This window comes from Magnolia sinica, chromosome 14 (assembly GCF_029962835.1).
Source record: "Magnolia sinica isolate HGM2019 chromosome 14, MsV1, whole genome shotgun sequence".
Lineage (NCBI taxonomy): Eukaryota > Viridiplantae > Streptophyta > Magnoliopsida > Magnoliales > Magnoliaceae > Magnolia > Magnolia sinica.
The window spans coordinates 30,684,543-30,709,426 of record NC_080586.1 but is presented as its reverse complement, the minus strand read 5'-3'; the positions used below and the strand labels follow the sequence as shown (position 1 = coordinate 30,709,426).

Genomic DNA, 24,884 nt, shown 5'->3' with positions numbered 1-24,884 from the left:
AAAAAAATTAAAAATTAAAAATTAAAAATTTAATGAAAAACCTATATCGGCCCCATAATGGGCCATTACAACTTTTACAGAGGGAGGGGTAACAAGCCATTACAGGGGTTGTAACGGCCATTATGAGTCATTTTTTCCCTAACGGCTATTACGACCTCATCACATGTAACGGTTGCCACCGTTACCTTTACGTAACTGTCATTACAGCACACCATGACCTACATAGATGAACTCCTCGAGACAATTTATTGTAACCACTCCAATATATCGATTTGCGAACTTGCTAGATGCCTAACCTTCCTCTCCTTCTGAAAAATTGGGGCAAAAAACATGGAAATGAATTCTACTCAAAATGATATTCCCCCCACTTTTTTGTATAAAATTGTTATGATACACCAAAAGTACAATCTCATGAAAGCAGATGATCATTGGTTAAGTATGGGGAGCATGAGGGGGGTGGTGCATGCAAGCACATCTCAATATAAGGCCATAGGAATTTAGAAAGCTCTTTCATGTAGAGAAATGATTGTCGAATTTGGGGGTGGAAGTCGAATTAGATTATGGAAAGCTCTTTCAAGATATCAAGAACAGCCAATCCCAAAACAAGTTTTGAGAAAAAAAGGAAATCAAGTGTTACTATTCATCTTTAAAATGTTCTGAAAATGACCAAGATTTTCCAAAACCGCCCAAAAAGAATTGATTTTATGAATGAATCTATATGGAGATTATAAACAGACTGCGGGTGCATCACTTAAAAATATCTAAAAATAAAAAAGAAAGAAAATTGGAAAAAAATGGTCAAATTGGAAAAAAATGGTTAATCAACCAAAATAGCTCAATCTCTTGGAAATCCATTAACTTGATTGAGCCAGTGATGGGGACATCACGCGCACAAGCGCGCGCACGCCGCCCCCTACGCACGTACGCTAGAAGGAGGGCCCCACCGTCGATCTGAATCGATGACGATGTTCAGGGAGGGCCTCCTAGTTAGAAAACGAAGTTTGGTTCAAAAAAGTGGGCCCGATAGTTAAGAAAAGTCCATCATGAGATCTCATGATCGTGGCCCACTAGTCGGATTGATTTCATATTTTAGGTTTTGCTTATTGTTATTATTTAGAACATCATGAACGCTTTGGATTTCTTTGTTTGGGTTTTATTTTAGTTTACTTCATCGCCAAGTAATAGGTTGCGCGCATGGCACGAGTTTTGGGATATAGGGTTTTCTTATAAATAGGCACCCCTTGTAGCTCTTTTGATTCATTGAAGATTAATAAAAATTCTGCGTTTTCCTACTCTCTGAGTTGTGAAGCCTAATTGGGTGTGAAGCCCTCCCTTCATCGAAGGGTTAACTACCGTGGTGCAAAGCTGCATCTATCTCAATTCGCCCCCATCTATCACCATCTCTACTACCCATCTTCTACCATCCCTTCTTCTCATCTCACCTCATCATCTACACTTCGAATTAATCATCGATTGTAGCAATTCTCCTCCCCACAACAGAATTTTAGAATCTGGCCCTACAAGAGGGCTGAAACTTCGGTGGAGCACCACGCACAAACCGTACATTGGATCGAGCTGAGATTTGGAAGTTTTGGAGTCCATCCCTGGCCGACCAGGTCTAAGGTGGTCTTTTTCTGAATAATGGGCCCCACACACATGTGGCCGGGATCCACGCACGTGCATCTGGGCCATTATTGTTGTCCACGCGTGCGGTACTTCTCCGGTTCGTCTCTTTTCTCTCTTTCACTCCGCTTTCACCCAAAATCCCTAAACCTAACCCTAAATTACTCAAATCTCCAATTTTATGCCCATTTTCTTACCCTAAGGTTCCCCGAATTGGAAATTTTGAATCCCCTGGATTATGGACTAATTACTATGCATGTGTGGATGATTATTTCTTATCTTTGAGTATCGTTTGGTTTATAATTTTTATTGATCCAGCCTCATCATGTGTAGGCCTGGACCCGCATAGATTCCCCTTAATTGAATGTTTGGACTTTCATGTGGGATATGGAATTTGTGTAGTTGTTTATGAACTAACGTAATCTTAAGCCTGAAATCTCGCATATCATATTTAATTTCCATGTCCTGCATCAGCCAAGATAGTGGTTGAGAATGTAGATATCTGGAGAAAGGAGCATTGGTGCGGTCAGTATTTTATTTTTGTAGTTTTCAATGATATTTCTATTGGTTTCCAATGGTTGTTCTTGGAGTTGTATGGTCCGTGTAAATATGAAGAAAGGGCAGAGTTCTGGGAAGAGATGAGGCTATTCCTGCAAAATGGGATCTTCCTTGGTGTTTAGGGGGGATTTTAACGTCTCTCGTTTCTCCTATGAAAAGTCTCCTCCTACACATTTATCCATAAACATGAAAGAATTTGTTGGGAGGATTCATAGCTTTGATTTGGTGGACATTCCTATGTCCGAGGCTAAGTTCACTTGGACTAATGAACAAAACCCCCCTGTTTTATCCAAACTAGACAGATTCGCCGACGTGGATGGACAAATTTCCTATGGTCCAGCTTGTTGGGTTGCCTAGACTATATTCATATCATAGACCCATGCTCCTTCAAGTGCAGGCATATAGTTGGGGCTCCAAACCCTTCAGATTTGAATTGGCATGGCTAGAGATAGAGGGCTTTTGTTGCTTTGGTCGAGTATTGTTGGAGGTCTCTGAAGGTGAATAGGTCAGCTCAAGGTATTCAAAATTGGTTGCATGTTAGCTGTAATGGCCAATATGTAACGGTAACGGTTGATACCATTACGCAATACGACCTCGAAACGGGGGCACCTCTGTTTTTCGGGTCTATAATGGCCGTTACAGTAATGGCCCCATGACATTTATTACACACAATAACCCTTAAGAAAAAGGGGGGGAAAAACACATTTTTCTTTTCTTCTTCTTAGGTTGTTGCGATTGCAGCGCTGCTACCGCTACGATGCTACTGTGGTTGTGGCGTTGTTGCAACTGTTGTTCTTCCTTCTTCTTTCTTCCCATGGTGTAGCTCTCTCTCTCTCTCTCTCTCTCTCTCTCTCTCTCTCTCTCTCTCTCTTTCTCTCATTTCAATTTGCCTCTCTTTAGAAAAAAAACGAATGCTCTACAGCGTACATGGTGCAGTGCACTTGCATTGTTTCATTGCGTGGGGCCCACCTTGATTTGTGCAGCATATCCATGTCGTCCATCAATTTTTCTAGTTCATTTTAGGGCACATTCCCTGAAATGAAGGGATCCAAATCTCAATTGGACCATGCGGTTGGGATTGAATGCCCACTGTAAAAAAATCTTCTTAGGGCCCACGATAATGTTTATTTTCCATCAAATCTATTGATAAGGTCACATAGACTTGAATGAAGGGAGAACACAAATAACAGCTTGATCCAAAAAAAAAATAAAGGTCCTAAGAAATTTTTAATGGTGGGATTGTGTGGTCCACTTGAGATTTGGATCTGCCTCATTTTTCGGACTATGCCCTAAAATGAGTTGGCAAAAAGGATGGACCACATGGATATACAATAAATGCATTGAGGTGGGCCCCACATTTTAGGTGATACTCACTAGTGGTCCACTGGAGAATTAGATCTACCTGAATTTTTGGACCATGCCTTAAAATGAGTTGGCAAAATAGATTGACAGCATGGATATACAAATACATCGAGGTGGTGATGAGGACATCGCGCACACGCACGCCCGCACACCACCACCCCTACGCACGTATGTACGCAGAAGGACCCCACCATCGATCTAGCTCGATGACGACATCCAGGGAGGACCTCTTAGTTAGAAGACAAGTTTTGGTTCAAAAAAGTAGGCCCGATAGTCAAGAAAAACCCATCATAGGATCTCATGATCGTGGCCCACTCGTCGGATTGATTTCATATTTTAGGTTTTGTTTATTGTTATTATTTAGAACATTGTGAATGCTTTAGATTTCTCTATTTGTTTTTTATTTTAGTTTACTTCATCGCCAAGTAATAGGTTGCGCACATGCTGCGAGTTTTGGGGTATAGGATTTTCCCTATAAATAGGCACCCCTTTGTAGTTCTTTTGATTCATTGAAGTTAATAAAAAAAATTCCTACTTTATTTTTCTGCTCTCTTCGTGAAAAGTAGGTGCGAAGCCCTCCCTTTTCGAAGGGCTAACTACCGTGGTGCAAAGCCACATCAATCCCGATTCACCCCCATCCTTCATCATCTTTTTTTCCATCTTCCCCCACCATCCGTACTTCAAATACATCCCTTTTATTGCATCAGATTTCTTCATTACAGCAGGTTTCCAGATTTCAGCCTGCGGAGGAGCTGAAACTTTGGCAGAGCACCACACTCAGACTAGAGCTCGGATCAACGTCAGATTTGGGGTTTTGCAACCCAAGCTTGGCCGATCAAGGCCTAGGAATCCGTTTCTGGATTCCGTCCCCCACCACACGTGCGGCCAGCCTCAGGCGCACGTGTGCACGCACCTGGCTCGCTGTCCACACGCAGGGACTGTCTCGGGTTCAGGTTTCTTCCTATTTTCCTCTCTTTTATACATGATTTCATAAATCCTGACCCTAGATTACATTATCCCTAATTGATTTGACCCTTTTCTCATCTTAAGGTTCCTTGAATTGAGATTGGGGAATCCCTTGGATTAGGGATTGATTCTTATACATGTGTGGGTGATTTCTATTTTCCTTTGAGTATTATTGTTTGGTTCATAATTTTCATTGATCCAGCCCTAACATGTATAGGCCTAGATCCGCATAAATTCCCCTTTAATTGAATGTTTGGATTTTCATGTGAGATGTGGAATTTGTGTGATTGTTTCTGAATTGGTGTGATCTAAGCCTGAAATCTTGCATATCATATTTCAATTCACGTCCTGCATCAGGTGGCCTGCCTGGCCCCCTAGTGGTCCACCTGAGATCTCGATCTGCCTCTTTTTTTTTTTTCCTTTTTTTTTTACCATGCCCTTAAATGAGTTGCCAAAACGGATGGATGACATGGATATAAAATTCATAATTGAGTGAGCCCCATGTATATGGCCCTAAAAATTTGTACATGAGGTATATATCAATTCAAAATTAACCAATTAAATTTTGCGACCATTATTGCTAAGTCACAATCCCAAAATTAAATTGTTTGAACAATTTTCACCATTAATTTGCAAACACTTGTTTTTTGAAATAGGATCATTTGATATTTTTCATTCTTCATTGTCCAATAAATGTGTCCATTAGTGGGATAAGTGCCAATAGATTGCATTAATTTGAGGCCAATTTAGGGCATCAAATGGTCCCCAAATCAACCCTGAATCGGCAACACTATTTACCCCAATTTTTTCTTAAGATCTATGGGAGAATATGATATCAAATTGTTAGGCATATGAATTACATAATAGGATATAAAAGTCCCTAACCTCTATATATTGAAGTGAAATGTATGCAAGCCGCGAGGTATGTAATGCATCAATACTACCAATAATAATAAAACCTGAAAATATGAGATGCTTTGGTATTACATTCATTATAGTAAATTTATATAGATATTATATAGTTAGAAAACTAAATAAAAAAAGTTTCCAGTCAATTCTAGGTTGCCAGGTTCATAAACCCATTAGACAACCCAATATATCATTATCACCAAATATTGGATTGTTACATTACCATAAACATATTCAAAATTATAAATGAATGCATATTTGGAATATTTATAATTTTTCAAATTTTCTGAATATTTTTCTAGATTTTTTGGAGCAAAAAGAAAAAAGAAAAAAGAAAAGACCACTATAAAGGTATATCGCCCGTTACGCCCATTCCACGTATCCTTAATGGTGGGCATTGTTATGCCCATCGTTACCGCTACAAAACACCTTGGGTCAATTGGTTCCAAACTTCATAAAAAGATTAAGCTTTTGAATGACAAATTGCAGGCTTGGAATAAGGATGTTTTTGGGGCTAAAGAGGCTGAGATGGTTGTAATCCTGGATGAATTGCATCAGCTAGATTTAAAGGAAGCAAAGAGAGCCGAATCCTAAAGAGGTATAGAAATGTTCTTCCCTTGCATTTGAATATGAAAATCATTTAAGAATGGAGGAAATTAAATGGAGGCAAAGGTCGTGGGCTCTTTGGCTCAAGGAGGGTGAATAGAATAACAAAGGTCTTTCATGGAATGGCATCTGCTAGGCCTTGTTTTAATAGATTCAACTTTAGTTGTGGAAGAAGCTCGTCTAGACAAGGACCAAGCGTGCAAGGCTATAGTGGAATAATATCAAAAGCTCTTATCCAAAGAGGATTGGGTTCATCCAAGGCTTGACTACCTTCATTTTGACTGCATATTAGAGGAAAGGATCGAGTGGTTGGAAAGGTTGATTACTGAGTCTGAGGTTAAAGAGGCAATTAACAGCTTGAGCAGGGACAAAGCCCCTTGTCTTGATGGATACCCTATGGCATTCTTTTAGGCATTTTGGAATGTTGTTAAGGAGGATGTTATGGACTTTATTTTGGATTTTTTTCAACAAAGGGAGAATATCCTCAGAGCTGAGAGCATCTTTTATTGCTTTATCCCCAAGAAGGAAGGAGTAGAAGGCCTCAATGATTTTAGGTCGATTAGCCTCATAGGGAGCCATATAAGATTTAGGCAAAGGTGCTTGGAGATTTAAAGAGATCTTGGGAAGCACTATTTCCATGAATCAAGGGACCTTTGTGGGAGGAAGACAGATTCTGGATATAACTATTCTAGAGAGCGTTAGTGTATAGTGTGTGTAGTTAGCAACTCTTTCAATGTAAGTGCATGTGCACACTTTCCTCCTTTTGCAGTGTATTATATGCTCCATTCTAATAAAACATTGTGCTAGGGCATGTTGGCCGACACACAACATTTCCCCAAACTCTCTTCTTTCATCTTATTCTCTCACTCTTTTCTTCTTTTCTCCACACCATAATCATCAAATCATCTTTTACTTGGTATCGGAGTATATACTAAGGCATTCTGCATCTAACAAGTTGAGAGGTGACATGTCAGCTTGCTGACGTCAGCAGTTGTATGGCTGACGTTAGCATTGTACGAACGCATGGACCCCATTTGAGCTAAAAGTTTAAGAGTTTGATAGATCTTGATTTTAGAAGATTTACCATGATTTTTTTCAGAATTTTTGAGACTTTTCATGGTGTTTTGACCGAAATAGAGAAATTCGAAAAGTAGGTCCCTAATCAGATTTTCTTCGATCTATCTCAAATCAGATTGAATGAGAAAGAGTTGTTTGAATTGGTCTTTCTTACTTGGAGTCTCATATGGACGACAAAGGGCCCTCATCTCTTGGCATGGGCTCTCTTGAATTCAACCCCCTACAGATTATCTCCATTAAGTTGAATAGCGACAACTATCTTCAATGGGTGCAATCTGTAAAAGTATTCTTGGGAGCCCGTGAGAAGCTGTCATATATTTTAGATAATCCTCCAAGCTCTACAGATGCTACCTACAAGTCTCGGACAAAGGAGAACTATCAAGTTATTGCATGGTTGTTGAATAGTATGGATTATTCGATTAGCGACTCAGTGATGTTTTCATCCTCAACTAAAGGCATTTGGGATATGCTTCATGATATGTTCTCGGAGTCTCATAATTTTTTATAGGCATTCCAGCTTATTCAAGAAATTAGCCGGTTTTAACAAAATTTAAGATCATTAAAAGATTACCATTCGACACTTCGAAGCATGTGGGATGAGTTGGACATGTATCAGCATCTTCGTTCCAAATGTAAAGACGATCATGAACATGCCCATAAGTAACAGGATGATACTCATATCATGCAGTTCCTAGCCGGGTTAGATTAAACTCAGTTTATCTTTATGTTCGGGATCAGATCGTTGTGAAGGATCTTCTTCCCCCGTTGACGACAGTCTATGCCATGTGTTAGCGCGCTACTATTTCCGCTCTTCCTTTCCATACATTTATGCCACGCCACCAGAGTGTTTGGCACATCTTGCTAGTGATTAATCTTCTCTTCTTCCTGGCCTTCAAGCACCATCCTTGCGTTCAGGGCACACTTTTGGTTATGGTGGTCGCAGTAGAGGCTACGAGGGAGATCGTAGTCGTGGTGGCCATAATCTTCGTAGTCGTGGTAGACGTGGACAAAGATGTGATGGTTCCCACATTTGTTTGCATTGCAGTGGAACCAATCACACTATTTATTATTGCTGGCAGCTCCATGGTTGTCTTACGTGTGTCGTTGCTCCTGTTACTTCCACAGTTGCTCCTGAGGGACAATCTTCCACCCCAGTAATTGAGCAGTCTTTTTCAGGGGAGTCTCTCATCATTTCTCGAGCTACGGATGATGCCCTAATGCGGCTTCATGTTCGTGATGTTCCTGAGCCTTCTCATGCAACTTCGACCCAGTGAGGTACTGCTCTTCTTGCGTCATCCTCTCTTAACTCATAGGTCAGACTCTAGAGCATCCTCCCATATGACTGATAAGTCACAAATTTTTTCCTCTTATTCTCATTATTCCCACTCTCGGTATGTCACAGTCGCATATGGAACCCAAACTCCCATCTCTGGCATTAGTTCCCTATCTCTTTCTCCTTCTTTACCTCTGTCCTCAGTCTTGCATATACCTTGTTTTCTATTAAACTTATTGTTTGTTAACTCTCTTACTACATCATTAAATTGTTCCATTACGTTTTCCCTTTTCATTGTTTGTTCCAGGACCTACAGACGAAGAGAGTGATTGGTAGGAGGCATGAGCAAGGCATTTATCTTCTCAATGATACACCTGTTGCCGCTTCTAGTACTATTTCTCTGCATCAAGAGTCCATTACATGATGGCACTACTGCTTAGGCCACTAATTGTTAGCTAGATTGAGACTTTTGTTTCCCTTCTTATTTATCACCAGACCTTTATGCTCTGATATTTGTGAATTGCCTAAACATCATCGTGCTACATTTCCTCATAGCTCTTCCGGGAAGAAACCTCAACCTTTTGCACTGGATCACTCGGATGTCTGGGGACCAGCCCCAATGACCTCTACTTTTAGATTTAGATATTTTGTCATGTTTATTGATGATTATTTACGCACGACTTGAGTTTATCTTTTGATATTTAAAAGTGAAGTGTTTGATGCGTTTAAAGTATTTTATCATGAAGTGTGCACTCAGTTTCAATATTCAATCAAAACTCCATTTTGATAACGGGGAATACATGTCCACTGTTCTTGTGTCCTTGCAGGAGCATGGTATTTTGTCTCGGACGTCGTGTGTTCGCACATCTTGACAAAATGGTATCGCAAAACGAAAGAATTGTCATCTTCTTAAAGGTGCTCGCACCATTCTTCTTGGTATGCACCTACCAAAACATTTTTAAAGTGATGTCGTCCCAACTACCACTATTCTGATTAATCGTAGACCCTCAAGTATCATGTCTTACAAATCTTCATTTACTATACTGTACCCTCAAGTTTTTTGTTACACATGTTCTGTTAAAATTTTACATGGAAGTAATGATTAAACTTAGCCCCAAGGCAATTAAATGTATTTTCTTACGGTACACTCGGAGTCAGAAAGGGCATAAATGTTACAACTCGGCTCGCAAGAAAAATGTCTTTGCCGTTGTAACCTTCTTTGAGGATTTTATTTTTTTCTCAACTACGGGTCGATCCCTCTGTTATCCTCTTGCGAGTCAGGGGAGCATGACTCTTATCCTCTTCCTATTTCCACTAGTGATCACGAGGAAACTCTTCTCTCCTCCGTTCAGTATCATGTTGGTGGATTTGGGTGGCCCTAAGCTTCTGAGAGTGTATCATCGTCGAAATAAATCTTTACATGCTAAGTCATCCACCCTTCCACTCACTTTGGATGTTGGCTCAGGTGACTCCGACCTCGAGTCTAAATCTCCCCATTGTCTTGCGCAAAGGGTCACGATCTTGTACTCAGCATCCCATTAGTAATTTCGTTTCATATGATCATCTTTCACCATCCTTTCAGTCGTTTGCAGCTTCCCTTTCGTTACAGACTATTCCTCGGTCACCCTCACCTGCTCTTCCAAGTCCTGACTAGACGAAGGCAATGAGAAAAGAAATGTCTACTCTTAAGAAGAATCATACTTAGAGGCTTGTGCCTCTTCCTTCAAGGCATAAACATGTTGGATGTCGATGGGTTTACACGATCAAGTTCCTTCCAGATGGCTCCATTGATCGCTATAAAGCCCGTCTTGTTGTTAGGGGCTACACGCAGACTCATGGTGTAGATTACTTTGAGACATTCTCTCCGGTGGCTAAGCATAATTCTATTCATGTTGTGATCTCCTTGGCCATCAATTTATCCTGGTCCTTGTTTCAACTTGATGTTAAGAATGCATTTCTCCATGGGGACCTTACAAAGGAAGTCTACATGCATCAACCTCCTAGCTTTGTTGCTTCCCACAACTCTACGCTTGTATGTCAATTGAAGACGGCTCTTTATGGACTCAAACAGTTCCCGCATGCATGGTTCGAAATTTTTAGTCAGGCTCCTATGTAGTTTGACTTTGTTTGTAGTCATGTTGATCATTCCCTCTTTATGCGTCGTCGATTAATGGGCATCATGGTTCTCACTATATATGTGGATGATATTGTTCTGTCCGATAGTGATTCGGTTGGAATGTGGGAGGTCAAAGAATTTCTAAAGACCAAGTTTGAGATCAAGGATCCTGGTCCTCTTCACTACTTCCTAGGAATTGAAGTTGGCCACTCCTCATCCTGGGTGGTATTGTTAAAAACGAAAATATGCACTTGATCTTCTCATGGAGACCGACATGTTAGGATGCAAACCCGCTACCATGAATATTTCACGGAAGCTTCGGCCAGATGATGGTGCTCTCCTTTCTGATCCCAGGATGTATCAACAACTTGTAAGCCAACTCATTTACTTGACTATTACTCGCTCAGATCTCTCCTTTGTGGTGGGCGTTGTTAGCCAATTCATGCAAGCTTCTCATTCTTCGCATCTCACGGCAGTATATCACATATTTCGGTATCTAAAATCAGTCCCGAGTATTGGCCTCCGCTTTCAGTCGCATGGTCATCTTCATCTTTCTAGCTATTCCGATGCTGATTATGCAAGTAGTACTTATGATCGCCACTCTACGTTTGGCTTATATCCTTCCTACGTGGCAATCTTGTCATGTGAAAGAGCAAGAAGTAACTGGTTATTGATCAGTCCTCGGCTGAAGCAGAATATCGTGTTATAACTCATTCGACGTGTGAGCTTGTGTGAATTCACACCCTACTTGAAGAACTAAGTTATCCTCCTTTGGCTCCTATTCTCCTTCATTGTGACAACCAAGCGGCCGTCCATATTACTCGTAACCCGATTTTCCATGAGCGCACTAAGCATATTGAGGTCGATTGTCACTTTATTTGAGAGAAAGTTGCCTTTAAGGAAATCATCACCCCTTTTGTTCAATCTGAGGATCAGCTTGCTGATGTTCTAACAAAGTCTTTGAGTTGAGATATGCATCATCGTGTTCGTGACAAGTTAGGCATGGTCAACATCTATGCTCCAACTTGAGGGGGGTGTATAGTGTGTGTGGTTAGTGGCTTTTTTAATGTAACTGCATGTGCACACTTTCTTCTTCTCCTGCAGTGTATTATATGCTATATTCTAATAAAACATTGTGTTAGGGCATGTTGGCCGACACACAACATTTCCCCAAACTCTCTTCTTTCCTCTTCTTCTCTCTCACTCTGCTTCTCTTCTCCCCACCATAATCATCAAATCATCTTCTACTGCTCTAATAGCACATGAGTGTATTGACTCCCGTTTCAAGGAGAAGAAATCGAGCACTATATTGTAAGTTGGATGTTGAGAAGGCGTAACCACATCGTCTAGGCTTTCTTAGATTATATGTTGGGCAAAGTTGGTTGCAAAGAAACATGGAGGAAACGGATGTTGTCTTGTGTTTCTTCGCCTTCCTTTTCAGTGTTGGTGAATGGTTCCCCTAAAGGCTTCTTTAAGTTTTCCAAAGGGCTAAGGCAGGGGGACCCTCTTTCACCATATCTGTTTCTTCTTATCGGGGAAGCTTTTAGTCTAATGCTAGCTAAAGCCCAAGAGGAAGACCTCTTGAGGGGCTTCAGGGTAGCCAACTTGGGAAGCAGATTTTCACATTTGCAATTTGCAGATGACATGATCATCTTTTGCGAAGCAGATGGTCCAGTGATTAAAGACCTGCGGAAAATGGTGATGTGCTTTGAAGCGATTTTGGGTTTGAAGATCAATACGGGGAAGAAAGAAGGATTGGGGGCTAGAGAAGCGGAATTTGATCTATTTTGCTCAAAATTCAGGATTTCGATTCTAGAAGTCTCCTGTCAAATGAAGATCGATTGGAACAGTCGGTGCTCTCGAAAAAAAATATGCTTCTTTTATCAAGGAAGATGAAATAAAGTGGTGGTAAGGGTCGAGAGCTCTTTGGTTAAAGGACTGGATAAGAACACTAGCTTCTTTCACTCGATGGCGAGCGCGATATCTAGAGTCAATAGAATCTCCTCCCTTGTCATCACTGGTGTTAGAACGACGAATAAAAATGTTATATGTGATTCTATCACTCAGTTTTACGAGAATCTCCTTTCCTATGACAAGTGGTGTAGACCAAGGCTCGATAATCTTTCTGTTGTTTTTCCACTGAGGACGTGGCATTCCTTGAATCTCCCTTCTTAGAAGAGGAAGTTAAAGCAGCCCTTGATTCTATGTGTGGAGATAAATCCCTGGACCTGACAGTTTCCTTATTCTCTTCTTTTAGAAATTTTGGCAGCTAGTTAAAGCAGATCTAATCAAGATGCTCTGTATCGGTAAACGGTGGCCATAACGGTCACCACAGTTACCGATACGGAGAATTGATATAACGGCCTATACGGGGCCACCGTCTACCGATACGGAGAATCGATATAATGGCCTATATGGGGTGCGTAACGGCCGATACGCCTCCATATCAATTGATTTTTATTTTATTTTTTTGCTAAAAAAAAATCGGAAAAATATGCAGAAAATCCGGAATAATGTAAATGTTCCAAATATACATTCATTTTTAGTTTTGAATATGTTTATAGTAGTGTAACGGTCCACTCTCTGCTGAGAATGTTGTATCGGGCTGTCTGATGAATTTATGAACTAGACAACCTGGGATTGACCATGACATCTATATTTAATTTTCTAATTATATAATATCAATGATAAATTTATTACAATAAATGTAATACCAAAACATCTCACATTTGCACGTTTTATATTACATACCTTGCGAGTCGCGACTCATGTACATTTCATTTCAACATATAGACTCCAAAGACTTTTGTGTCCCATTATGTAATTTCTCTATCTAACAATTTGATATCATTTCCCCCAATAAATCTTAACAAAAAATTGAAATTAAATTGGAATGTATAGCGCCATCGATTTGGGGTCGATTTGCTGGACCACTCGATGCCCAAAATTGGCCTCAAAATCATCCAATTTATTGGCATTTATCCCACCAATGGATCGGTGGATATTTTTTCGACGGTGAAGAATGATAATATCAAATGGTCTTATTTCAAAAAATAAGTATCAACAAATTAATGGTTAAAATTGTTCAAACAATTTGATTTTGGGATTGTGACTTGGCAACAATGGTCTCATATTTTAATTGGTTAATTTTAAGATACATGCCTCATAAATAATTTTTTTTGGGACCGAATTAGGTGGGACTCTGATTGATGGCGTAGCACACCACACACCACCAACCTCAATGGAGTGTTAACGTGACGAAGTTTTGTCGGCTCCACCTTGATATATTTGTTATATCCACTCCATCCATCCATCCATTTTGCGAAATAATTTTAGGGCACGAGCCAAAGAATGAGGTAGATTCAAAGCTCAAGTGGACCCCACCGAATGGCGATAATGGCGCCCACTATTGAAACCTTGATAGGGCCCACTATGATGTTTATTTTCCACCCAAACAATTCATAAGGTCACACGGACTTGGATAAAGGGAAAACACAAATATTAGCTTGATTCAAAACTTATGTGGCCCCCAAGAAGTTTTTAATGGTAGGTGTTCAATCACATTGTTTTCTTTGGTGTGGTCCACTTGAGCTTTGGATTTGGCTCGTATCTGGGCTCATGCCCTAAAATAATATAGAAAAATGGATGTACAATGTAGATATAACAAATACATCATGGTGGGGCCATAGAACTTCGCCACATCAACATGCCACTAAGGTCGGTCGTGTGTGTTGTACTACTTAATCCGATTGGGTGAGGCCCTGAAGGTAGGGCCCATGTCAATGTACGTGTTTTATATCCATGCCGTCCATTTGTTTTGCCAATTCATTTTAGGGCATGGTCTCGAAAATGAGGCAAATCCCAATCTCATGTGGACCACATGATAATGTTGAATTCCCACCATTTAAAACTTCTTGGGACTAAATGTTTTGAATCAGGCTCCTATTAGTGTTTTCCCTTCATCTAGGTTTGTGTGACCTTATCAACAGGTTGGATGGCAAATAAACATTATAGTGGGCCCTAGGAACTCATTAATTGTGGGCATTTAATATGTGTAGTGTGTGGTCCACTTGAGAATTGAGATTTGGATTTGCTTCATTTTAGGGACTGTGCCCTAAATGAGCTATAAAAAAAAAAAAAAACTAATGGACGGCATGGATATACAACATACATCAAGGTGGGCCCACGAAATAGTGTGCATGCACAGACAACTCCATACACCATTGGACTATTAAAAAACCCTTAAACATGGTTGTGGATTAGCCACGTTTCACTTTCGATTAAAGAGGGGAGAGAGAGGGAAAATGAAAAGAGAAGAGAGAGAGAGAGAGAGAGAGAGAGAGCAGCAGCAGCAGCTGCAGAGGCAGCCGCAATCGTTGCAGGCTCGTAGTAGTAGAAGAAGAAGAAGAACATGATGAGAGATTGAGAGAGAGTTGCGGCCACCGTAGCAGCCACTGCAGCCTCGTAGAAGAAGAAAAAGAAGAAGAAGAAGAAGAAGAGAGACAGAGAGAGCTACGGCGTAAAAGAAGAAGAAATCGAAGAAGTAAATTTTTTTATTTTGTTTTTTTTCTTTCTGAAATTGTTGTTATGGAGTAATGGCCGTTATGCCCTATAATGGTCGTTATGGGGGCCGTAAAGGCCGTTATGCTTCAAAATTTCAACCATGCCCTGTTTCAACCACGTATCGCATAATGGTCACAGCCGTTACCAATACGAAATGGTCAATACGCCCGTATCGTAACCAATTTCGTACACCTTGGATCTAATGAATTTCATGTCCAAAAAAATTTTCCCAGAAGTCGGCTTTCTAATAAGATGGGAGCGACTTTCATAGCCTTCATTCTGAAGATTGATGGAGCAGAGCAGCTAAAAGACTTTAGTCCTATTTGCCTTATCAGTAGTGCCTACAAAATTCTCACCAAAGTTCTTTCTCTTTGCTTTAGGGCAGTTCTTTCTAAGGTCATTTCGGTAAATCAAGGAGCTTTTGTTAAAGGTAGGCAGATTCTAGACACTGCCCTCATAGCCCATGAATGTATTGATTCTGGGCATAGAGAGCGTTCAAGGGGCTTGGTGTGCAAAATTGATATCGAAAAGGCTTACAATCAAGTGGAGTGGATTGAGATTTCTTGGATTATATGCTGGGTAGAATTGGATGTGGCACAAAATGGAGAGGGTGGATTAGTTCCGCCGTTCAATTGGCTTCCTTCTCAGTTTTAATCAATGGATCCCCTCATAGCTATTTCAAGGCTTCTCACGGTATTTGGCAAGGAGATCCTCTCTCTTATTTGTTTGTCATCATAGGAGAGGCGTTCAGCTGTGTTCTTTTTACGGCCAAGGAAAACAATCTCATCTCAAGATTCAAGGTCACTAATTCAAGGGTGCAAGTCAGTCACCTTCAATATGTGGATGCTACTATTGTATTCAGTGATGCTAATGTGATTTCGGTGGATAACCTCTGCAAAATTATTATATGTTTTAAAACCGTTTCGGGTCTGAAAGTTAATGCCTCTAAAATTATTATATGTTGGGGATTCATGTCAATAGCGATGAGCTGCCACATCTAGCTAGTGTTTTCATATGTAAAAGTGGAGCTTTCCCCTCTTCCTACCTTGGCCTCCTTATTTGTATAGGTAAGTCAGCGCTAGGAGAAGGTGATCGAATGTATTGAAAGCATTCTTTCCGCTTGGAAAAATTGTACTCTTTCCCTTGGGGGTCGTTTACATATTAAAACAACCTTCTCTAACATGCCAGTGTACTTTATGTCCTTGTTTTGGTGTCCTACAACAATTTTGGATAGACTTGACAAGTTGAGAAGAGATTTTCTATGGAAAGGAGATAGGGCGAAGGAAATTTCATCTCCTTAAGGGCTTGTTTGAATTTTCATTTCATTGGTAAATACCCTGTAAATGGGTAATGATTATTTCATCTGGTATTTACAGCACTATTCCCAGTGCTTGATTTGACCAGCTGCTCTTTAGACGCAAAAACCGAGAAGGCCACAAAATATTTGTGGGCCCCATCGTGATGCGTATTGCTTATCCACACTATTCATCCATTATGCCAGCTGAATTTATGGCATGAGCCAAAAAATGAGCCATATCCAAAGCTCAAGTGGACCACGCCATGGGAAAAAGGAAATCGAACACTTACCGTTAAAAAACCTCTTAGGGCCACTCTTTCTTTTGGTGTGGGCCACTTGAGTGTTGGATCTGCCTCATTTTTCGGATCATGCCTCAAAATATTGTGGTAAAACAGATGGACAGAATGGATATATAATACACATCACATTGGGGTCCACAAATTTAAATTAACTCTTTTGAACCGGTTTCCAAGGCAGAAATTTGTTTGATTTTCAAATGGGGTGAAAGGGTAATAATTACCCATTTATAGGGGTAATTACACAAGCTTTCACAAATCAAACAAGCCCTAAGTAGGAGGATGTTTGTAAGCCGATTAAGAAAGGGGAAGATGGGCTAAAAGATTCAGGTCTTATGAACGCCGCTCTCCTTAGTAAATGGCTTTGGTGGCTTGGAACCAAAATGGGAAATTTCTGGAGGAAACTCTTAGCAACCAAATACAGCATTCAATCGGAAGGGTGAGAAACAAGGACCTCTTCTCTTTATCGAGCTTCTAAGGTATGGAAGGCTAACGTTTCTACTGAGCATATGTTCCAAAAGTGTGTTGTTTTTTCATTGGGCAAGGGGAACCGCATTCGTTTTTGGATAGATGAGTGGTGTGGAGATTTTTCCCCCTCAAGAACGATTCCCGTCTATCACTAATCTAGCGGTGCATCAGTTTGTCTTCGTTGAAGGTTGCTTTCCCATTTGTGGTGGGAACGTCATTTTGTCTCCTTCATGTCGAATAAATCTGACTGAAGATGAGCTTGTTGAATTTATTAGCCTCGATTTTCTCAAGTTGGTTGTTCTTTCGTTGATCGAAGAAGACTCCTTGGTTTGGACAGTTCATAGTTCGGGGATCTTTTCAATCGAAGAAGACTCCTTGGTTTGGACAGTTCATAGTTCGGGGATCTTTTCGATGCACTCCTACGGTCTCATTTCCAAGCTTTCTTCTCTTTCCTTCCCTTTCTACCATTGGTCTTGCGGCGCCCCTCCAAGAATTCCAGCCTTTGTTTGGTTGATGGGTAGGAAAAGAGTGCTCACCATCGATAATCTTCAAAGGAGATCTCTCATTCTTCTCAATATCTATTTGATGTGCATGAGGAATGCAAAGCCTATTAATCACCTATTCATTCATTGTTCCTTCATGCGCACCATTTGGGATCACTTTTCCTTATTTTCCATATCTCATGGGTGATGCCAGAGTCAGCGGACCAACTCTTGTGGGCATAGCATGGAGCGGTTGTGGGGAATTCTCGTTCGCCTGTTAGGAAGTTGGTAGCAATGGCGATTTTCTAGTTTGTGTGGAAGTCTTGGAACGGTCATTGCTTCCAAAACAAGGAATCTTCAGCTCTAGAGATTATCTACCTTGTTAAGATAGCAATTTCAAAATGGGCTCCCTATGTGAAAGCAACCATTAGTGTTGATCTTTCCTTTTTGTTTTCACCCTAGTGGTGTTTCCTCTTTGCCTTCGGGCAGAGCTAATAAAATTTCAGTTATCTTTCAAAAATAAAAAATAAAAAAAGAAAGAAAATTCAATTAGAGGAAGAGCAAAATGTTGGGTATTCATCTCTCTAAATCTGAGGTGGTGCATTTTGCGTCTCTCTTCGGGTGCAAGGCGAGATCCTTTCCATCCATGTATCTAGGGCTTCCGTGTTGCATCGGAAAGCCACCCATACACCTTTGGGATAGGGTGATTGAAAGGATTGAACGGAAACTTTTGAAGTGGAAGAGACACTATATTTCCTTAGGAGGCAGACTAACCCTTATCAAGATAGCTTTTGCTAACATGCTGGTGTATTTTATGTCCTTGTTCAAGTGCCCTTAAAGTAGTTGGGGATAGACTCGATCGACTCAAAAGGGATTTCCTATGGAAGGGATTAGAAGAAAGCTACAAGTTTCATCATCTAAAATTGGGAGGAAGTTTGCAAGCCTTTATCCCAAGGTAGGGGCAGGGTTGAGGAATCTTGGCAATATGAATTTGGCCCTTCTTGATAAGTGGTCATGGCCGTTTGGAACAGAAGAAGATAGCTTCTGGCACAAAGTTATTGCCTCCAAATATGGCTTACGAGATGGTGGGTGGGAAACAAGGCGCTCCTAGTTATACAAAGCCTCTCACATATGAAAAACAGTTATGTCTATTAGAGACAAGTTCTAGCAAGGGATTTCTTTTGCTTTTGAGCAGGGATTCAAAATTAGATTTTGGGATGATGTTTGGTGTGGCTATTCACCTCTTTGTATGGAATTTCCTAACTTAGCTCACCTCGCTCCTGTAGAAGACCTAGAATTGATTGATTGCTATTCTATTGGTGGTACAGCCGCAGTTTGGGGCCTGCCTTGCAGGCGAAGCCTGTTGGACGGGGAGATAGATAAGGTTGTGAGGCTTTTGGTTCGGCAGCAGCATTATCATCCTTCGGGGACTGTTGATTCTATGGTCTGGACTGCTCATAATTTGGGTCACTTTGCAATCAGGTCCTACAATCTTATCTGGCCCAAGGATTCCAACTCTCAGGGAAGTCATGTGTATCTTTTCAGGTTTTATGGGATCCCGCCTATGGTAGCGGTGTTCACTTGGCTGGTTGGAAGGAAACGTGTGCTCACGATTGATAATCTTAAAAAAAGATCAATGCCGATCCCCAACATGTGTTGCATGTGTCTTCAAGATGCCGAAACCATGGACCATTTGTTTATTTTCTACCCCTTCACCCAATTAGTGTGGTATCAAGTTTTGGCGATTTTCTATATGACTTTGGTGATGTCAGGTTTAGTTAGAGATCTCCTTTGGGCATGGCACAACGGCCACAGGGGTAAAGGAGATGAAGATTCTTGGCTCATGAAGCTTCCGGTTGTGTGGTGGTTGATTTGGGGCGACAGGAATAGGCATTGCTTTCAAGACTCTTCCAGATTAGTCAACGCGATTGTGAAGTCGAGGGTGGATCTCGGCTTGGAAAACAGCCACTTATTAGGGGCAGTTTGGGGGTGACCCCGTGCGGTTAGGCATGATTTGGTGAATTAGTTCTGAATGTGCTGAAATACAACCAAAACGAGAAGGAAAAATAAAAGCATAGTGATTAACTCCTTTTCTTAGTTTTCCTCAAAATGCCAAACTCTGTTTCAATTTCCCTAAACCCACTTAAATGCTGGATTTTGATCTCCAAAATAGTGCTAGATCCAGTATAATATATATATATATATATATATATATATATATATAAACATGTTCCTAGGCCTTCTCTAATGTCTAATCTAAGAAAAGGAGAGAAGAGTGAAAATCAAAAGAAGGGCCCCTTATAGCATACCACTTACGAACTTATGGCCGCTATGCCCCCTCTCTTCCAGATAGCATCATCAGCCAACCCATGTTGAAATGGCCATTGCATGAAATTCGGCCACGCCACAATTTGCTCACTGCCCAATTGGGTTTGGCGAACAATCTCCATTGATCAAGCTTTGGAATGTGGTTTCTGCACTTTCCAAACAAACAGCAATTCGAAAAAGCAAATCAATGCCGTCAAATAGCACAACCAGACATTTGTGCTATTTCCAAACCGGGACAAAGCGGGTTGCAATTTGAAAAGGGTCTCAGCTATTCCATGAGAAAGCAGATCTCTTGCTTCAGCTAGGCACCTAAGTATTTCATCATTCACGATCTTGCCACAAAGCCAACAGTCTTTTGATTCTTTTTCATGAAGTTTGTTTCAAGAACATTTCCTTTTCCACAAGACAAAACCTACTATACTGCCACTACCTCATTGGCTGTAAGAATGAATCCCAAGAGATACTTGATGAACAAAATCCTCAAAAGAAATTAATGAATCATAATGAAAATGAATCCAAATGCGAGCAGAAATTTTGTGAAATAGATGATGGATCCCCAACATAGACTCATGACGTGGAACAGAAATCAGTTGTTTTCCCAATCATCCTCCCATATACCCCAAATCTCATGTTGTCCAACACTCGCAGGAGGACAACAATGTAATTATATCAGAACACCTCAAAGCTTCTCTGACCTAACTAGATGGGCCCTACCTGAGATGCTCCTGGATTTTCCATTTCCTAACCTGAGACAAGTAGAAACCTAGCCTGTATCCAAAGTTATTTTCCTTAATATATGGGGGGGAAGTTATTTTCGTTAATATATAAGTTGGGGGGTTGATATTTAAGTAATGCCTACCTTGAGGGAATCCCACAGCTATGCATCCATGTCTAGGCAAGGGTTGGACTGACCTAGACCCTAAGGCTGTCAACAGGTTTGGGTTCAGTTACCATATCCAGACCCACCTGGGATAAGGTTCAAGCACTATTGGGTTGGGGCTGGGAACCATACTCGACATATTGGAACACAAATTTGAACAGATTCCAATGCCCATTGGGTCTTAGGGACTATCAAAAGTTTGGGTTTTAGTAGTTACCTTGTGACGATTGACTCCTGGCTCGTGATTGGCGACTTCCTTCAATGCCACTCTCTTTGCCGAAGAAAAAAGAGGAGGGACAGCAATGGATACAGTAGGAAAGAATTCAGAGAAGCGGTTGAGAGATGTTGCCTTATTGACCTAGGAATGGTGGGAGGGGGTTTAACCTGGAGTGACCACAGGTTGGGTCTTGCTCAGACCAGAATCGAAAGATTCCTGGCCCGAGTCGTGGAGCGCTATGAGTCGTTCAGGACAGTATGAGTTTCTACAGTGGAACCCACAATGCCCATGGTCTAATCTGAATTACTGTGTGCCACATCGTGTACGAATTTTGAGCAGTGTGCATACCAACCATCACACTATGCCAGAGTATCAACATGTGTACATTAGTATTAAATATTAAAATGTGGCCATTGAGTACCCATTTACATACCCAACCTGACCTGATTTTTTTTAAGGGCTAGATTTTAGGATCTAGATCTGATTACATCAAGTAGTGTACCTCAGGTACCAGTGGATCCGGTACTCATTAACAGCCCCAGTAGACCCAGTCCTGGCCGGATAATAGTTGGATCCTAGGATGAACCTAAGAGTGGGTTCAAACCCAACTCCAAGTGAGATCAGGTCCCTCAGGTCATCAAGTCAAACTGGCCAATTCACAAAACGAACTTCCAATGGTCCAACTTCCATCCCAATCCTCAAAACAATGTGGCCTGAGTAAATTACATTAGATACCACTATGCCAATAAAAATTTCTGCCCCTCTCAAACTCACTCCTGTTGGGAAACATATAAAGCTTACAAAGGCCCACCAATCTGATTGTAGGTGGCAAATTGTTGCCATCGAGGACCTGGATGCATCACAATAGCCCATGCCAGATTGACAGTTCTATACTTTCCACATCAACAACATGACATGCAGCTCCAAAGTCTCAAATGAAATCCTACAAGGTCATCAGGAAAGGGAAAAGAAAAGAAGAACAGATGACTTGACACTTTGCCCGTCTAAGAAAAGAAAAGAATTAAAATAAAAAATAAAAAAATAAAAATAAAAAAACAGCCTTCTCCAACTCCATCATGAGTGCCCTATCTAACACTCAGGACCTCAAAATTTCTTGGCTCCAATAAAGGAGATGAAATAAATATCAATAAATACAACGAACGCACGCACGGATGAAATAAAGTAAACTAAACTATCACTGTGTTGTCCAAACTTTTTTCCCACCAAAAACTCAGCTCTCTCTCTCTCTCTCTCTCTCTCTCTCTCTAAAGCATTAACCTCCCTACAAGATGTTATTCATCAATGGATGCATGCATAATATCAACCCCTTCCACCAGAGAAAACATCATGAAGTCAGCCTCAACAAAGTGTTCTGCCAGCATACCACTGCAAGAAGTCATTGGCAAAGACCTAGGTGCTCAATAAAATGTACCATGCATCATTTTAAAAACCTGACCAAACCAGATGATTGGCCTGATTTGGACCAAAACCAGTGTAAAGATTGCAGGTCACTATAAACCTGGAACTGGGATTAGTTAAGTGTTTAGATTTTTCTTAAGAAATGTAAGTTCAGTAGTCAAAGCTCGAAACCACAACCTCTACTCAAAAAGAAAATGCTCTGACCTCTATGCTAGCAGCAAATTACTCGGTTGATAACAAAGCCGACAACAGTCCAGGTGCAGCATTAACCTCCCAACAAGATGTGATTCATCAATGGATGAATGCATTATATCAACCCCCTTCACCAGAGAAAACGTCATGGAGTCAGCGTCGACCAAGTGGTCTCCCAGCATACCACTGCAAGAAGTTGCTGGCAAAGACCTAGGTACTCAATAAAATGTACCATGCTGCATTTTGAAAACCTAACCAAACCAGACAATTGGCCTAATTTGGACCAAAATCGTTGTAAACATTGTAGGTCTCTATAAACCTGGAACCGGGATTAGTTAAGTGTTTAGATTTTTCTTAAGAAATGTAAGGTCAGTGGTCAAAGCTCGAAACCACAACCGCTACTCAAAAAGAAAATGCCCTGACCTCTATGCTAGTAGCATATTACTCGGTTGATAACAACACAGACAACAGTCCAGGTGCAGGGAAAGTCAGGCAGCTAGAATTGTACCATTAGTGATTTTTTTTTTTCCAGTTGGCCCATCACCAATAGGGCCCATGAGATGGACTGTCCAGTTCATCTGACCATCCAGCAATGCAACTCCAAACAACCGACCATCAAACGTGGAAAATACAAGATTTCCTCTCAACTAAATTTCTTTTGGGAAATAAGGCAACACATTGAGTTCAGCTCTATTCACCTATTTCTAAAGAATCAAATAAATGGTATTTTGGCATTCAAATAAATTTCCCCAAACTATCCAAATTCAACAGAAACAAAATGATTCCTACGACAATCCTGATTTTACGTTGCATTCAGATGCTGAAATGAATTGAAATTAAATAATTAAATCCACTGAAACGGAAATGACCAAAGTTAGACCATCCACGTGCTATTGAAAACAAGGAAGTACCTCCCAAATTGCAATTATGACCATTTCAGGTCCAACTCCAAACACATGGAATCAAGGTTTAAAACCGTGTATCAGGTACCGTATTGTTCACCACTGATACAGCCCCATATCACCTGTATTTTTGCTGTTCTGGGACAATGCAGGCGGCCCTATACTACCGTATCATTCATGAGCGATACAGATAGGTACCATTTTCAGACGATACTTTAAAAATTGCATGGAATTGCAATTTGAGATTTAATGGTAATGACAAATAGAAACGATGCCACCTCATTAATTCAATACTGAATTAGAACAGTCTCAATTCGGTTCAATTGAGTATCCAAACGCACACTTCGGCAATCTATGAGCGCAATCAACAGTCCAAAGGCCTATTTACCAAGCATCTATACAGAAACGATATGTAAACACGAGAAAGCAAGGGGAGAGAGAGAGAGAGAGAGAGGGATATGGAAAGATAGATACTACTTACAGGCCGAGAACACAGCGAGTAACTTGCTGGCCCTTGTCGAGGCATTTCTCAGGGTTGGGATCTTTCTTCTTGCAGTTGATGAATGCCACATTCTCCGATCGGCATTTCGTCGCGATGTGCTTGGATGAAGCCATGAGGACCGCCGATGTCGGGATCGGCTCTCCCACCGCATCGACGGTGCTCGCCATTGTTTAGATGCGCCGGTCGATCGAATTCTCCGAATCTCTAAAAACTGAGATGGGAATTAGGATTAGGGTTAGGAAAAAAAAGAAAATAGCGAAGAATCGGAGATTGGAGGAAGCGTTTGGAAGCTGATGACCTGAGTAATGCTGGAGACTTCAGTTCTGTTTAGGGGGGATTACAATGGGAAGGAGATGAGGATGTTTGGCCTTGTACTCAGGCGCGTTTGGGTGGGGTCCTGAGTAAACCCCAAAACCAACGCCTGCGATCTCAACCGTCCATCTATTTGGCCACCATTGTATCCCTAGATAGGAGGGGCAAATGGGGACGTGCCGAGCGTTCCGAAGCATGTTCAAGCGACTGGCCCATCAAGTTCGGGCTGAGTTCAGGCCCATCTCAGCCACTGAACCCACCAAATACGCTGGCTGGTCTGGCCCCCCAAATACTCGGCCCAACATTGTTGAATAGGTTGTGTCAATAAGGAAGCGGATTGGCTGGTGTATGGTACACCAGCTATATAACTGCTGTAGGTACGTGTCGTGTATGGATGAGTTTCTACTGCAGAACGAATGGTGGTGACCACACAGTGTGGTCTAAATCACCGCAATGATTAGTTTACGATCCCTTGTATCGTACGCGGATCAGGTGGTCTTGCCCATACCACTCTCTTAGCGTTGGAGGGGTGATGT

General features: G+C 41.1%; 1 protein-coding gene across 1 annotated transcript in view; it reads right to left on the bottom strand.

The window, feature by feature from the left end:
* LOC131225366 (NADH dehydrogenase [ubiquinone] 1 alpha subcomplex subunit 8-B) overlaps positions 1-24,485 on the bottom strand; it is a 33,239-nt gene extending 8,754 nt beyond the window's left edge. Inside the window, exons 1-2 of the mRNA XM_058220889.1 lie at positions 24,335-24,485; positions 24,016-24,247 (exon numbers count right to left, since the gene is read on the bottom strand). Of these exons, the coding sequence (XP_058076872.1) occupies positions 24,016-24,203 (188 nt within the window). The 5' untranslated portion in view covers positions 24,204-24,247; positions 24,335-24,485. The remainder of the gene's footprint in view (positions 1-24,015; positions 24,248-24,334) is intronic.
* Between the last annotated feature and the right edge of the window lie 399 nt (positions 24,486-24,884).